General features: G+C 44.7%; 1 protein-coding gene across 1 annotated transcript; it reads left to right on the top strand.

Moving 5' to 3' along the window:
• Window positions 1-2,706: 2,706 nt before the first annotated feature.
• On the top strand, window positions 2,707-4,469 carry RAP2B (RAP2B, member of RAS oncogene family). Its single transcript, XM_088447651.1, has one exon. The coding sequence runs from the start codon at window positions 2,889-2,891 to the stop codon at window positions 3,438-3,440; it is 552 nt and encodes a 183-aa protein (XP_088303777.1). The 5' UTR covers window positions 2,707-2,888; the 3' UTR covers window positions 3,441-4,469.
• The last annotated feature ends 9,403 nt before the right edge of the window (window positions 4,470-13,872 follow it).

The raw sequence follows: 13,872 nt of genomic DNA, 5'->3' as shown, positions 1-13,872 counted from the left end.
TCTGTTCTGACCTAGTCCGGATTTCAGCGTCGGGATTCTGAGCACCAGGATCCTGAGCACCGGCATCGTGTACCCAAACCTCATCAAGCTGTGCTCCCTGGCCATTGATTTTCTTGCTATTGGAGTGCCATCCAGCTGCTGGAATATAAATATATATGTATATATATATATATATATATATATATATATACAGTATATAACTTATCTTCATATTTTCTTTTATAGTTGTTACGTTTACTCATTCGGTTCCTTGCATGAATGATAATGCTACAGATTATTATTTCAAAAACAAGGCCACGATGAAACAATTTTACATATACTGTTCAAGGTGTTTCTTTTTTAAGTAGCAAAACCTGAAATCTTATCGTACAGTATATAAGGATTAGCCATATGATCTTTGTATCTAGTTATTTGGATTGTAAATACTTTTACCTGTACTTTGTGCACAGGTTGGGAAATTGAGACATTTTATTGCTGTATAAGAATGCCCAATCTATAAAAACACCACCTAGTATCAGGATCTTATTTAATGATCTTCTTGTCAGCCAAACCCAACTCCTCCTGGAAAGTTCAATACAAATATTTTATTATTATCCTGTTAAGAAAAAACAAGCACACAACCTTCATCCTATTAAAGACCTTGGCCCTCATTCAGAGCCGTACGCTCTGAACAGAGCGCACGTTCTGAATGAGGGCCGGCCTCCATGAAAATGGAGCGTCCTCCTGGACGCTCGTATAGCTGTGGGTCACCACCCACAGGCTATACGAGCGTGCAGTTTGATGGGCGCGATAGTCTTGACCATCGCGACCATCGAAACTGCGAGCCGGAGCCTGCGGTTGAGGTTTTCAACCGCAAGCTCCGGAGTGATTTTGGCTCTATCAGAGCCAAAATCACTCCCACTGACATCACTAGTGATGTCAGTGGGTCGGCTTCTGACGGGAGGCGTTCCCGTGGGAACGCCCCCGTCAGGGGGGCACGCCCCCGGCACGCCTACCAAAGGGGGCGTGCTGTCAATCAACATCGACAGCACGCCCCCTTTGATCAGACACAACGAGCGAAGGACTTTCCTTCGCTCGTCGCATCTGGCGCATGCGCACGACGGAGCTCCCTCCGTCGTGCGCATGCTCAGTCCAGAACATCGACCCACTTGCGAGCGGACAGCCGCTCGCGAGTGGGTCTGAATCAGGCCCCTTGTTTTTTTCTCCTATGTGTGCAGACCCCTGTTAGAGGATTTCCAGTTATATCCCTGCACATCTTATGCTGGCCATACACCAGCACGATTTCGGGCCGATTGGCCGATTTTCGACGAGTCATATGATGGATCTTGTGAAAATCGTGTATTTTTTTAGTAGGATACGATCCGATGCGCGCTCCCGCAGCTCCTAAATCAGATTGTATGATCAGATGTGCAGCCCATATTGTCCATTGTATCGTGCGCAGATCGCACTGTAAATTTAGTGCATGCGATGCATCGTGCGTCCAATCATGTAATTTCAATGACATTTTCCAGAGGAGCGCGTGAGGCACACGATCGATCGTAGTACAGATCATGTGTTAAGAAAAACACCAAATCGTAAAGCCGGGACTGCAGGGAGATCCGGGGAATCGTGAGGTGAATCGTATCGTATGCTGGTCGTGCAGGTGTATGGCCAGCATTACACTAGTGCTCTAGACATTGTCATTCATTGGGGCAGCTGTCCCAAACCTTCAAAACTTATAAAGTGAAGTGGCCCATAGCAACCAATCAGCTTACAGTGGGCGAGATGCACTAACACCTCGTCATACTTACCGCTGGTCACCGCCTCTCTGCTGATCGCATATACACTAACATATGCAATCAGCAGCACAAAGGACAGCTCTTCCGATAAGAACTGTCCTTTGCGATCTGCCCTGCGCCGTGGACTTCCGGGTTTATGACCCGGGAGTCCAACTGCGCATGCGCAGAGTGACGCGACGGCCGCGGGGCATGCTGGGAGGGATCCGATCAGTTCCCTCATAGCAGCGCGATGCGGTAGAAGCCCATAGGCTTCTATAGGGTAACGTCAGCAAAAGCTGGCGTTACCCTCCACATCGGAGCCCGGCGGCCAGCTATTTGATGCATTCGGAAAATGTGGTAAACAGGGGTTTTACCGCATTTTCCATTTAGTGCATCCCGCCCAGTATGTCATGTTGTAGACTGTACTAAATAAATGACAGCCAGAAGCTGATCAGTTGCTATGGACAACTACTCCACTTTATCTCTCAGGAGTGTTTGATACATCTCCCATATTGTCTTAAAAAAGCAAGTTACCCCTGACAACGTTCAAATCATTAGGAATGAATTCCCACTTAAATACAAATGTTTCTGGATTACAATATGAAGTGATAATGAAATAATGAGAGTTAAGGTGAGTCATCTGAGTTATAAGTACAAAATGCAAAGTAATCATAAAGAAATGCAGCACAAACTCGCAGTAAACGCTGCACATGATCAGCCAATGGGGGATGAGTCATGTTTGACTAATGAAAATACTTTCTCTGCGGCTAATCCGTGGAGCCAATCGCCGCTCGCCTTTCCCGAGACGATGATAGTGACAGCCCGAACAGCCAATGAATGCAAAGAAGTTGCAAAATGCAAGTGTAATTCAAGATAAGTAGAGTGGAGTGTGGGCTGCCTTAGCGAGGAATGGAGAGAAGGGCAGCAGCAGGGAGCTGTAGGGCTGCTCTTGCACATTGTGCACGGTAATACCTGAGCTCATCTAGCAGGAATTGGGTTGGGGGTACCTCTGACTGCGCCCCTCCTCTCTTTGTTGCATGTGGAGCTGATGAAGTGAATTGCTCTGGGCGAGAGCGCTGCCTTTCCTCCAAGCTGAAGGCGAGAGGCGGCAGCAACAGACAGCACGGAGCCATGAGAGAATACAAAGTAGTTGTCCTGGGATCCGGCGGGGTGGGCAAGTCTGCCCTTACTGTCCAGTTTGTGACTGGATCCTTCATAGAGAAGTATGACCCCACCATTGAGGACTTCTACAGGAAGGAGATCGAGGTGGACTCCTCGCCCTCGGTGCTGGAGATCCTTGACACTGCAGGCACCGAGCAGTTCGCCTCCATGAGAGACCTGTACATTAAGAACGGCCAGGGCTTCATCCTGGTGTACAGCCTGGTGAACCAGCAGAGCTTCCAGGACATCAAGCCTATGAGGGACCAGATCATCAGGGTGAAAAGGTATGAGAAGGTGCCTATGATCCTGGTGGGAAATAAGGTGGACCTGGAGGGGGAGAGGGAAGTGTCCCATGGGGAAGGCAAAGCACTGGCCGATGACTGGAACTGTCCCTTCATGGAAACTTCTGCCAAAAACAAAGCCTCAGTGGATGAACTGTTTGCAGAGATTGTCAGGCAGATGAACTACGCCTCCCAGCCCAATGGAGATGATCAGTGCTGCTCCTCCTGTGTCATCCTCTGAGGGGCGCCCTCCCCTGTTTACAATGCACTATCTCTTACCTGTAACATGATTGAAACCAACTTTGCATCCAGTGAATCCAGCTCCTGTGGGTGTATTGTGCTCTGAGATGTCATCTGTAACACAAAGTATCTTTCAGTATATACAGTCTTGCAAATTCCATGTGCCCCAGAGGGAGGAAAAGTTTGCTGACTGTAGGAGGAAGCTGTGATGAGGGGGTATAGCAAGCAACTACCCATGCCCGGACTGCACATGCTGGGTACATGGAGAAGGAAGCAGTGTTTTGGGGGGTATGACGGCAACTACAGTGCCCTGACTTATAAAGTGCACAAGTTGGGTACATGCAGAAAGAAGCAGTGATGTGGGACATAGCGACAACTACCCCATGCCCCGACTGAAGTGCACAAGTTGTGTGTATGGAGAATGGCCCTCCATGCCAGGCAGATTGGGGTCACCCTCGGACTGGTCGCCTGCTGACTTTCCTTTCACGTATTTCTATGCAAAGTCGGATTATTGTTACAGAGTAACCATTCATAAGTATTGCACATCTAGAAACGAGAGAAACGATGCCAACGCAGTGTGGGGTGCCAGTGTTTTCCCCATGCTGAGGTGTGTGTGTGTGTGCCAGAGGGGAAGTCTATTTTGTTTACCTGCTGTATAAGATGGGGATTTGGGAAGATTGTTAGTATTTTTTTTATCAGCTGTGAAAACGTTACATGTTTGTTTTTTATTTTCCGTTAATGTCACGTGTGCTGGCAATAACTGATTTTTGATGCTCAGCTTCATTTAATATACAATGAAATGACTTTTGTGTACCAGGGTCACCAGCACCCAGTGTCCTTAGAGTGCCTTCAAAATTCAGCTGTTCCAGTCAGTGCCAACCTGTGAAAACCTCCACAAAATCCCATTATCTCCTATTCTGCAAACTACTTAACAGTTTCCTCTCAGTAATCACACTGAACAAGCGTGGACAAAGGGATCTATTGTCCCTGGAACCTATTTTTTTGAGCCTGTAAATGTAATTTCCATGTCTTGCACATTTTTATTTTTTTTATTTTTATTTTTTTGTGGGTGGAGGGGGAGGGAGGGTAGTTGATTAACCCTTTTTGTTGTGTACACAACAGTCTGGCAAAGAAAGGGTTTCAATTTTATTTCATTACATTTTATTAATTTTTGTTTGTTTATGTTTTACATTGCAAGCAGTGGTATTATCATTGCAAAGCAGCCATAGATCTTAAGAAGAAAATGTGCTGCTCCTCAAGACATTAACAAATGTAATTTTATTTTTTTGGACATGCTAGAACAAGCTTGTCTTCTATGTTTTAAAATACATTGAATACAAATCGGTGGTGACCTAACATGATGTGTTTTTTTTTCATTATTTGTTATACTAGACCAAGGCTGGATGAAAGGCAGGTACTGTACCAGGTTTGCTTGGGTTGGTTCTAGAAAATGCTGAGCCAGCTGCCTGGTCTGATCTTGATGGATAATATAATTAGAACATCTTTTATTGTTTTTTTTTTTTTTTTTAATTCTGATTAAACAGGCCCTATTTTATGCACTGCTGAGTTGTTTCATTTTAAATTGTCTAGGGGATTCATGCAATCACAGTATTTATATGTGACTCTTTTTATGTGAGTTTTACTGTTTATACAAGTTTGTATAATTGTGAGTTTGAAAGACCGACCATGTGAGCCTTTGTTTGCAAATTATCCAGTACTCGTTGGGTTAAAAGTATTTGGATATTTTGGTCACTTGATCCTCTGCTGTATCTGATCTCCCACTAAGCATTCTGAAAAGTAAGTCCAGTCATATTGTGTCTGGAGAGGAGAAGGAAGTATGCTTAATACAGACATTGGTGTACTCTCCTTCCTGTTTCTTTTCAGAGGGCGGAAACTGCTGTAGTTTATCCATGCTGAGGAGTGCACTGATATTCACTATGGGCTGTCACAGATTGATTTCTCTTTTGGCATCCACAAAGTGATTATTAGAGATAAGGCAGGGAGTGTTCTGCTTTCTCCCATGTAGGCGGGTAGATATACTCTCTATCTATCTGGTAAGGGAGTGACAGCCTATTTCACAGTTTTATCCTTTACAATTTTCTGGGTGACTATTTACTTTATTCATAAAATATGTGCCAAACATTAACACATTTTCTATTGATCCATTTTTTTTTTTTTTATTTTTTTTTCCCTCTTCAAAAACAACTTTGCTCAACTGTTACTCATAAGTGTTGATAGAGATAGAGAAACATCAAATTACTGTAATTATATTACAAGTATTTTACTTTTTAATTTGTTACTTTTTTGTAGTGGTGTTCAACATATATTTTAACGACAGCTCGCCCTGTTTTGTAGGCGGGGCGGGGGGGTGGTTACAAAAACTGAGGCGTTCCTCACGGAACGCTTGCCGTTTTGTGGGCGGCCGCACTGACAGCAGTGATGTCAGTGGGGAGTTTCCTGCTCTATTAGAGCAAGAAGCTCCCTGGGGCTTGCGGTTGCCGAGACCCAACCTTAGGGTCTCGTCGCAAGCCCCGATGGTCTTGACCATCGCGACAATCACCCTGGTCGGTCACTAAGCTGTGGGTGGTAACCCACAGCTTAGCTAGCGACCAGGAGGCCGCACAGAAAAAAAGAAGCGCCCGCCCTCATTCAGAGAGAACGATTGCTTCTTGCGAGCGCCTCTGAATGAGGGCCTTAATTCTTATAGCACAAATGTGTTTTTCAGTGACACTTGAGTCCTTTGTAAACTTCATCACATTAACATCTACACCAAACTGTACAATAATAAGACAGTTGGCACAAGTTAAATAATAAGTGGTAAGGCAAATTAAATGTAGGCTACTTTTATAGTGGCCTTTACATTTGTTACAAGTATGGGATATTCATTGTAATGTATATTAGGAGGATATAATTGCAAACATTCCTACCTTTAAATGTGTTGAATGTACATTAAAATGTAAAGTGCTATATAGGCAGCATATGTGTTTACCACTTTAGAAGTGTGAATGAGGAGGAGCAATCTGCATAGGGATCAGTGATGCTTTTTGTAAACCTATTGCAGTAATATCCATAGGTGTGATCACCAGGACTACTCTAGTTTGTTCTACATTGAACTTAGGACCTGATTCAGACCAGCTCGCTAGATGCGTGCACTCACACAATGCGTATGCTAATTGCGTAGGCAGGGCGATTGCACAGCAAAACATTAGCACGCCCACTATGTCTAATGGTGGGTACACACTGGCAGATACATTGGCCAATATATCTGCTGCAAGTCGACCAGCGTGTACCTGCGATATGTCGGTGAACAGCGTCGTTCACCAACATATCGCATTGGCTGGTGCGCCGACCACCCATGCGGCCACGAGGGGGGCGAGACATGCCCCTGACCAGGCCGCCGGGACCCGAGGGCACAAGCAGATGATGGCTGTTCAGTGTATGAATGACCAACATCTGCAGATATATCTGTCAGGTGTGTACCCACCTTTTAGAGTACGATCGCTTTGTGTATGCAGACGCCCATCGGCCTGTCTTGTGGGCATCATGTCATCTCCAGGAAGTGTATGCAACCATCGTTACATTGGATGTGATCGCAGCACTTGAGGTTGACCATACCCTGCTGCAAGCACTGCAATCACTTCAGTGTAAAAACTAACCAGGTGATGTGCACAATGATGCTCCCTCTAAATTATGCACGCCTCTAAAACAGTGTTGGTACGCTCAAGCACGTCTGCGTTTGCACATCCACTCCCCCGTTATTAATGTCCAGCCCCTGTCACCACCCACTAACTGCTTCTCCTGTCACTCACACTGCTGGGCTGGCTATCCACAGCGAGCGAATGCATTATGATTTTTCGCAGTGGTTCGCGCACTGCGATGCATACGCAGAATGCAAAAATCGGCCACCTACGAGCGAATGCATCCTAGCGAGCTGGTCTGAATCAGGTCCTTAGCCCAGAAGCACAAGGCAGTCTGAGCAAACATGTCCGAACATGTTACCACTTTAGTCTAAGGGAATTCACTCGCAGGGCTGTTTGTGGAGTATTATGTACTGTATTCTATGCATACTGAACTGTACTAACTGATAGATCACCATGACAGTCACATTATCATTCATTGTGGGATGGACTTTTATCAACAAATGGGTTAAAAACACAAACTCTGTTTACAGTACATTTGTTTTGTGGACTCTCACTGAGTATTGGCTTGTGGTTCTCAAAGTGATCTATAGATTTCTAATTTGAAGGATGTACCCTAATACAGCTATGTGGCGTGACAGCATGTCTTGCAAATCGTTAGAACATAGGATCAGTAATACCCCTTTTTAGATGAAAATGCTGGATCACAGTCAGGATTTTGACTGCGGGTCCAACCTGGCTGAGACCACTTTCAGAATTGCGTCTTGTTCTCAGGTCGGCCATGTATGTCTGTGCAGTGCCGTCTCTTTGAGATGAATTAATCTCCAAGTGCCGGATCTTCCTATGCTGTAAATCGGTCCTGGGTCGGATGACTCGGGTTACCCGTTTACACTGCACCGCGATCTGGGTAGATACGGGTTCAACCCTAGTACCTACCCGGGTTGAAATTCCAGGTCGCTCGGCCCGGGTTGTTTTTAAATTTTTTTTTTTATTTTTTTTTAGGACCTTTTCAGGCTATAAACAAAATCACGGGTTCACGTGCAATAACCCAGGATTTTGCTGCTAGTCTGAAAGGGGTATAACCTAATAGTCTAGGCTATATCTATAAGAATAAATGTAATACTGTTCTGATCTATGACATGTATGCATGCAATATAATATATACAATGAGGGTCCTCTCCATGTGATTTTCATTGTATATATTCTAACTTTATTATGTAAAGTTTAAATTTTTACAAAAATAAAATCCATAGTTTAATTATAACATAATCCAGAATTTCTGACTGGTGTGTTCATGTAGCTGTTAAGAGTAATCGTTTTCACTATTGACTGTGATCAGTTTGTTTCTCTCTCCAACAAAGGGGTCAATCCAACTACAATGATCTCGCGGGCAGCCCGGATTCGCTTAAAAGTCCTCGCAGCCTCATAGGGCTCCGAGCAAAATAAAGAAAATTCGGACAAGGAGTGCGCCGTGAAGGGTGCGAGGTGCCAATCCGTTGCCGGCGTTTTAACGGCAACTCACACCCTATGCATTAATTGGATTGACCCCCAAAGGCAGCAATAGTTTGCAGGCTATGATGATTTGTTTATGCCGTGTGCAGTAAATATGCTGTAGTTACACGTAGAGTTGGAGTTAGGAAGGAACCTGTTGTTACAGAGTCGTCTGGACTTTGTGCATCCTGAATCTAAATACTAAGAAAATTGACCAGGTAAATGAAAGATCAAATGGGGATTCTATTTTAACATTGGTGTATGGAGAATATTTTAAGGACTGGAACTGTTAAGATGAGGCAGCATATAATTGATTGGCTGTGGTGTGGATACAACCAGGTGCTTGATAGTAAATCTGTTCTTCAGACAGAGAAAAGGGATCAGGTAATTTTCTGGGGCAAGCCGGGTCAACCAGAGTCCATTTTCTGTGTGAAAGGATCAACGAAGGTCAAAATTCCTAGGACTTCGACCCTGGTTGCTACCAGGATTGGTATCTATAGAGTGAAACGAGTGTCTTCTATAGATAAGTATATTATTACTTAATTTGCATGTGTGTGATCCCTCTCCAGCGAGAATGTCTCTGGCATAAAGCTGTTTACGCCATCTGAGTATGGCAGGGCTCGACAAAACGCGGGGGCCAGTGCGACCAGATTTGGCTCCCTGGCGACCAGGTTTTCAGCAACCCCCGGGCCCTGTAGTGCAGACCGCGAGCGCGGTCCACACTACAGAGTAACAAACAAACATACAGCCGTCAGCGGCGGCTGTGTGTTTGTTATAGCAGCCGATGAGAGTCTATCAGACTCTCATTGGCTGCTGCGTCGTTCACGGAGTGAGCCGGCTGGAGCTCACTCATGAGATCCACCTTCCGGCTCACCCCGCAGCAGTTTGGGAGAGACGTCATGACAGAGCGGAGTGCAGAGCGGCCAGGAGGAGCGGACAGCGGCGGTCAGCAGGAGCAGGGATCAAGTAAGTTGCTTTTTTTTTTTTTTTTATTAAAAGAGGCACTGCATAGGAGGGATGGCTGCAACTGTAGGGACACTGCATAGGTGGGGGTGGCCACTACTGTAGGGACACTGCATAGGTGGGGGTGGCCACTACTGTAGGGACACTGCATAGGAGGGATGGCCGCAACTGTAGGGACACTGCATAGGTGGGGGTGGCCACTACTGTAGGGACACTGCATAGGAGGGATGGCCGCAACTGTAGGGACACTGCATAGGTGGGGGTGGCCACTACTGTAGGGACACTGCATAGGTGGGGGTGGCCACTACTGTAGGGACACTGCATAGGAGGGATGGCCGCAACTGTAGGGACACTGCATAGGTGGGGGTGGCCACTACTGTAGGGACACTGCATAGGAGGGATGGCCGCAACTGTAGGGACACTGCATAGGTGGGGGTGGCCACTACTGTAGGGACACTGCATAGGTGGGGGTGGCCGCTACTGGCGACACTATGGGGGGCCACTACTAGGGGAAATGCATAGTGGGGTCTACTACAGGGGTCACTGCATAGGGAGGGACTACTACTGGGGCAATGCATAGGGGGGGGCACTGCATAAAGGAACCACTACTGGGGGCACTGCAGAGGGGGGATTACTACTGGGGCACCCCGTTAGTGGTGTGGCCATGGGGGTTGGTTGTCAGGGATCTAGGTGCTCAGTAATGCTTTCCGAGGGGAAGGGGGGTCTGGCTCCTAAGTTTTAGAAAAATTTGTCAAGCCCTGGAGTTTGGCATAAACCAATGGGTAAAACTATCATTCATATATATATATATATATATATATATATATATATATATATACTTTTTGGAGTTTGCAAAATACATAGTGGTCAGACTGTTGATAATAATGGGGACTGCGGTCTGTAGCACTAATTAGCCATATTTGTGTGAAATCTCCTGCATTAGACTATTAGTATAGCAACAATCGATACAATTATGCAGAAACTGCAATTTCGACGGCACCCTCTGAATTTACTTTTCTGATGGCTTCCTGTGCCAGTATTCCAGTGACTTCTTATGAAATATGGCTCTAGAACCATATTTCTGAAGATATTGATGGAAATAAAGCATATGAGAAGAAGAATCTGGCACATTGCATGCATCAGCACAATGTTCTTCGGTGTGCGCGAGAGTGGTACTATGTTAAAATGCTGCGGCTTCTTCTATTTCCAAAAAGGGTGTGGGTGTGGTTTTGTTAGTTTTTTTTTTTTAGACATTTTTGGCAAAGTCAGATGCACCAGGAGACTGTGCTGATTAATTTATGTGACACTTGTATATCTGCGTGCGTCTGATTCCCATAAGTGGAACCTGGTGTAGAAAAAAGCCGTTGCCACTGCGTCATAGCACTTTGCATGCTGCTTGAGAGACTAAAGATGCGTACACACTAGGCTACCTTTTCAACGCATGAGAATGACAAATCTTTCAAATTGTGCAGTGTGTATGACTGATAACTATGCGTGCTCCCGCTGGTCGTTGGTCACATCCTCAGATCTTCCCTGCAGGTAGGAGATCTGGCAATCTTGTTTATATGTATAATGACCTATATTGTTAAGCTGGCCACACACTAGACCAACTTGCATCCAACCATCCAACTAGTTGATAAACCTGGTAAGGGATGAAAGCAAATGACAATCAGCAATTTGCTCCCAAATGGACTGAAACTGTTGTTTGAAAAAATTGTTTTGATCAAACATTTAACAAACTTGTCTGATGACCATTTTCATCTGTCTTCTGGCATTTAGGAGCAAATTGCTGATCATCATTTACTCCCATACCTTACCAGATTTTCATTCCAACCAATCAACTAGTTGGCTGGTTGGATGAAAGTTGGTCTAGTGTGTGGCCAGCTTTAGGTTGCATTGTTTGCATGTCGTATAGTGTGTAGGGGCCTTTAGTCGCACACAGACTTACAAACGGCATTTCATTGCAACTTAGACGCATAAAAGGCGCCCAGTGCTAGCAGAGTCTCAGGACCAGGTGCACCAACAAGGGCTGTTTGATGTGACTGCAGCCAAGGCTAGTGAGGACATTTCTGTAGGTGCCTATAGCTGTGTTTTATTACTAGAATCATATTCAAGTGGCTGGAAAATACATGTTGGGAGTGTTTAGATGCCTAAAATGGCTTCAAATAATAAAAAAAGAAAATGCCCATTTGGTCTTCTAATAATGACACATTAAAATCTGCTGCATGTGCTACATGTTCTGCATATGTTCAATTAGAAACTAAACCCATGGTCTCTGGTTCCAGTTGCAGTTATTTTTATTCCTAATGCTTATTACTTTGGTAGGTCACCATTCTCCTTGGTCCAGAAAGAGACATGTAGTGATGTCACATGCCTGTCCAAATGCTTGCATTGATGTGGCCCATCATCATATGACTTCTGCATGTTTCCTATCCTCATTCTAGAGGCTCACTCAGTGCTAGAATGTTGCTATTTCAGAGCAGCAGATATTAAGTTTGAACACCGCATTCAGTAAACAGTTTTCCATCAAGTCAGTTCTATCAGAGAGGAGCAATAAAATATAAAGTGCGATAAGTATGTGTCGAGAGATAACTCAGATCCGCACATTTAATATTAATCTAATGTTTTCACAAGTCGTAATGGGAGCACTTTGCAATGATGAATTTTTTAAGTAGCCATAACTAGTGTTTGTAGGTCCGTTCTGGAAGAGAAAATGTACTTACACCATTCTATTGGAGTGATTAAAATCTTGCTGTTCTGGAATTGCAATGTTTGATTGTGCAGAGAATTAAGTACAGCAACATTGCTCATTTTTCTACGTACCTCTATGGGGTGCATATCGACTGTCCCAACAGTGTTCTGACTGCACTTTACAGGCATCCCTGACAATTCACCTACCCCCTATAGTTTTGTTTGAATTTGAAAGGAAAGAGAGAAATGTATCAATATTGTTAAAACACATTTTACTGCACTTAAATTTTTCTGCTTCAGTTGTTTTTCAGTTCATATTCTGGTAAATTCTCAGTTTCCCTCCTTTGTTTGGATTGTGTTGATGGCTTATTTGAAGTATCCACAATTACTGTATGTCTGTATAATTGTAGCTGTAGACCACTGTGATGTATTATTTACAGCAGTGGCGTATCTATAATGGGTGCAGTTTGTGCGGGGCACACGGGCCCCGCACCGCACACACTGCACCCATATTTTTTGAAACTTGCCTATCCTTGGTCCCGCGTCGGGTGTCAGCGCTGCTCAGAACTCCGGAAAAATGGCCGCCGTGGCCATTTTTCAGGTGTTCTGCACATGCGCAGTAGATTCCGGGCACACTCTAGTGCTCAGAGTCTACTAATGCTCCGGTGGCTGGCCAGCCGCATTAGTTGGCTGCCAGCCACCGGGAAGAGAGGAAGGGGCCCCGCACTGGGAGTGCACACGGGCCCCCTTCTCTCTTAAGACGGCCCTGATTTACAGTCATGTCGGTACATTTTCCTTACCAGGCACATTAATGCCACTTACATTTTGTAGTTTGAATCTAGTTCCTGGACATATAGGCCTGTGAGGTGCCAAGTTCTGCTTCTTGTAAATCGCAATATAGATGAAATGTAATGGGACTGATGAATTACCCATACATGATTGAATGTTCCCTATAGAATTTAAACAAGTGTGTGTGGTCCATCCAAGCTAACACATGTTACTGGTACCAAACATTGCTTATGAGGTGCAAGCAAAAATGAGCAATGTTGTCTGTACTGTATTACCTGTAAGTGTGTACAGCTGCGCACATTGCACACCCGTACATTGGTTGCAGGTTCTCTGAGTACTGAATTAACTCCCCTCCTGTAGTGAGTTGCCCTACCCTTGGCCTTATTTGTCCTACCCAGTCTGTGATATTCTAATGTTTTTTTCCCTAAACCTTTTCTCATGCTATGGTTATTTGGGTTGGGTATGAAATCCTGGATGTCGGGATGCTGCTGTTCATAATACCAACAGCGGCATCCCGACAGCCAGAATCCTGACACCCAGTAGAATGGCTGGTAAGTATTTTTCCCTACCCGAACCCTCCCTCCCTGGGCCTAAACCTAACATCCCCCTCCCCGCACCCTAATTCTAAAGCTGCATACACACACAACGATTTTTTGAACGATTATCATTAAATTATATTGTTTAACGATAATCTTTTGAAAAAATCGTTCACTTTCTGAGTCAAATGTTGAACGATAATCGTTCTTGCGCGTTCACGATTGTAGTTCAGTCAGACTTGTCAACTCAACGATTTTCATTAAGGGAATATGCAAAAATCGTTCATTACACTTTAAAAAATCTGACAGATAATCGTTCATAAAA

Source organism: Taudactylus pleione, unplaced genomic scaffold, assembly GCF_031769625.1.
Source record: "Taudactylus pleione unplaced genomic scaffold, aTauple2 ptg000436l, whole genome shotgun sequence".
NCBI lineage: Eukaryota > Metazoa > Chordata > Amphibia > Anura > Myobatrachidae > Taudactylus > Taudactylus pleione.
This window is presented reverse-complemented; position numbering and strand designations above follow the sequence as displayed.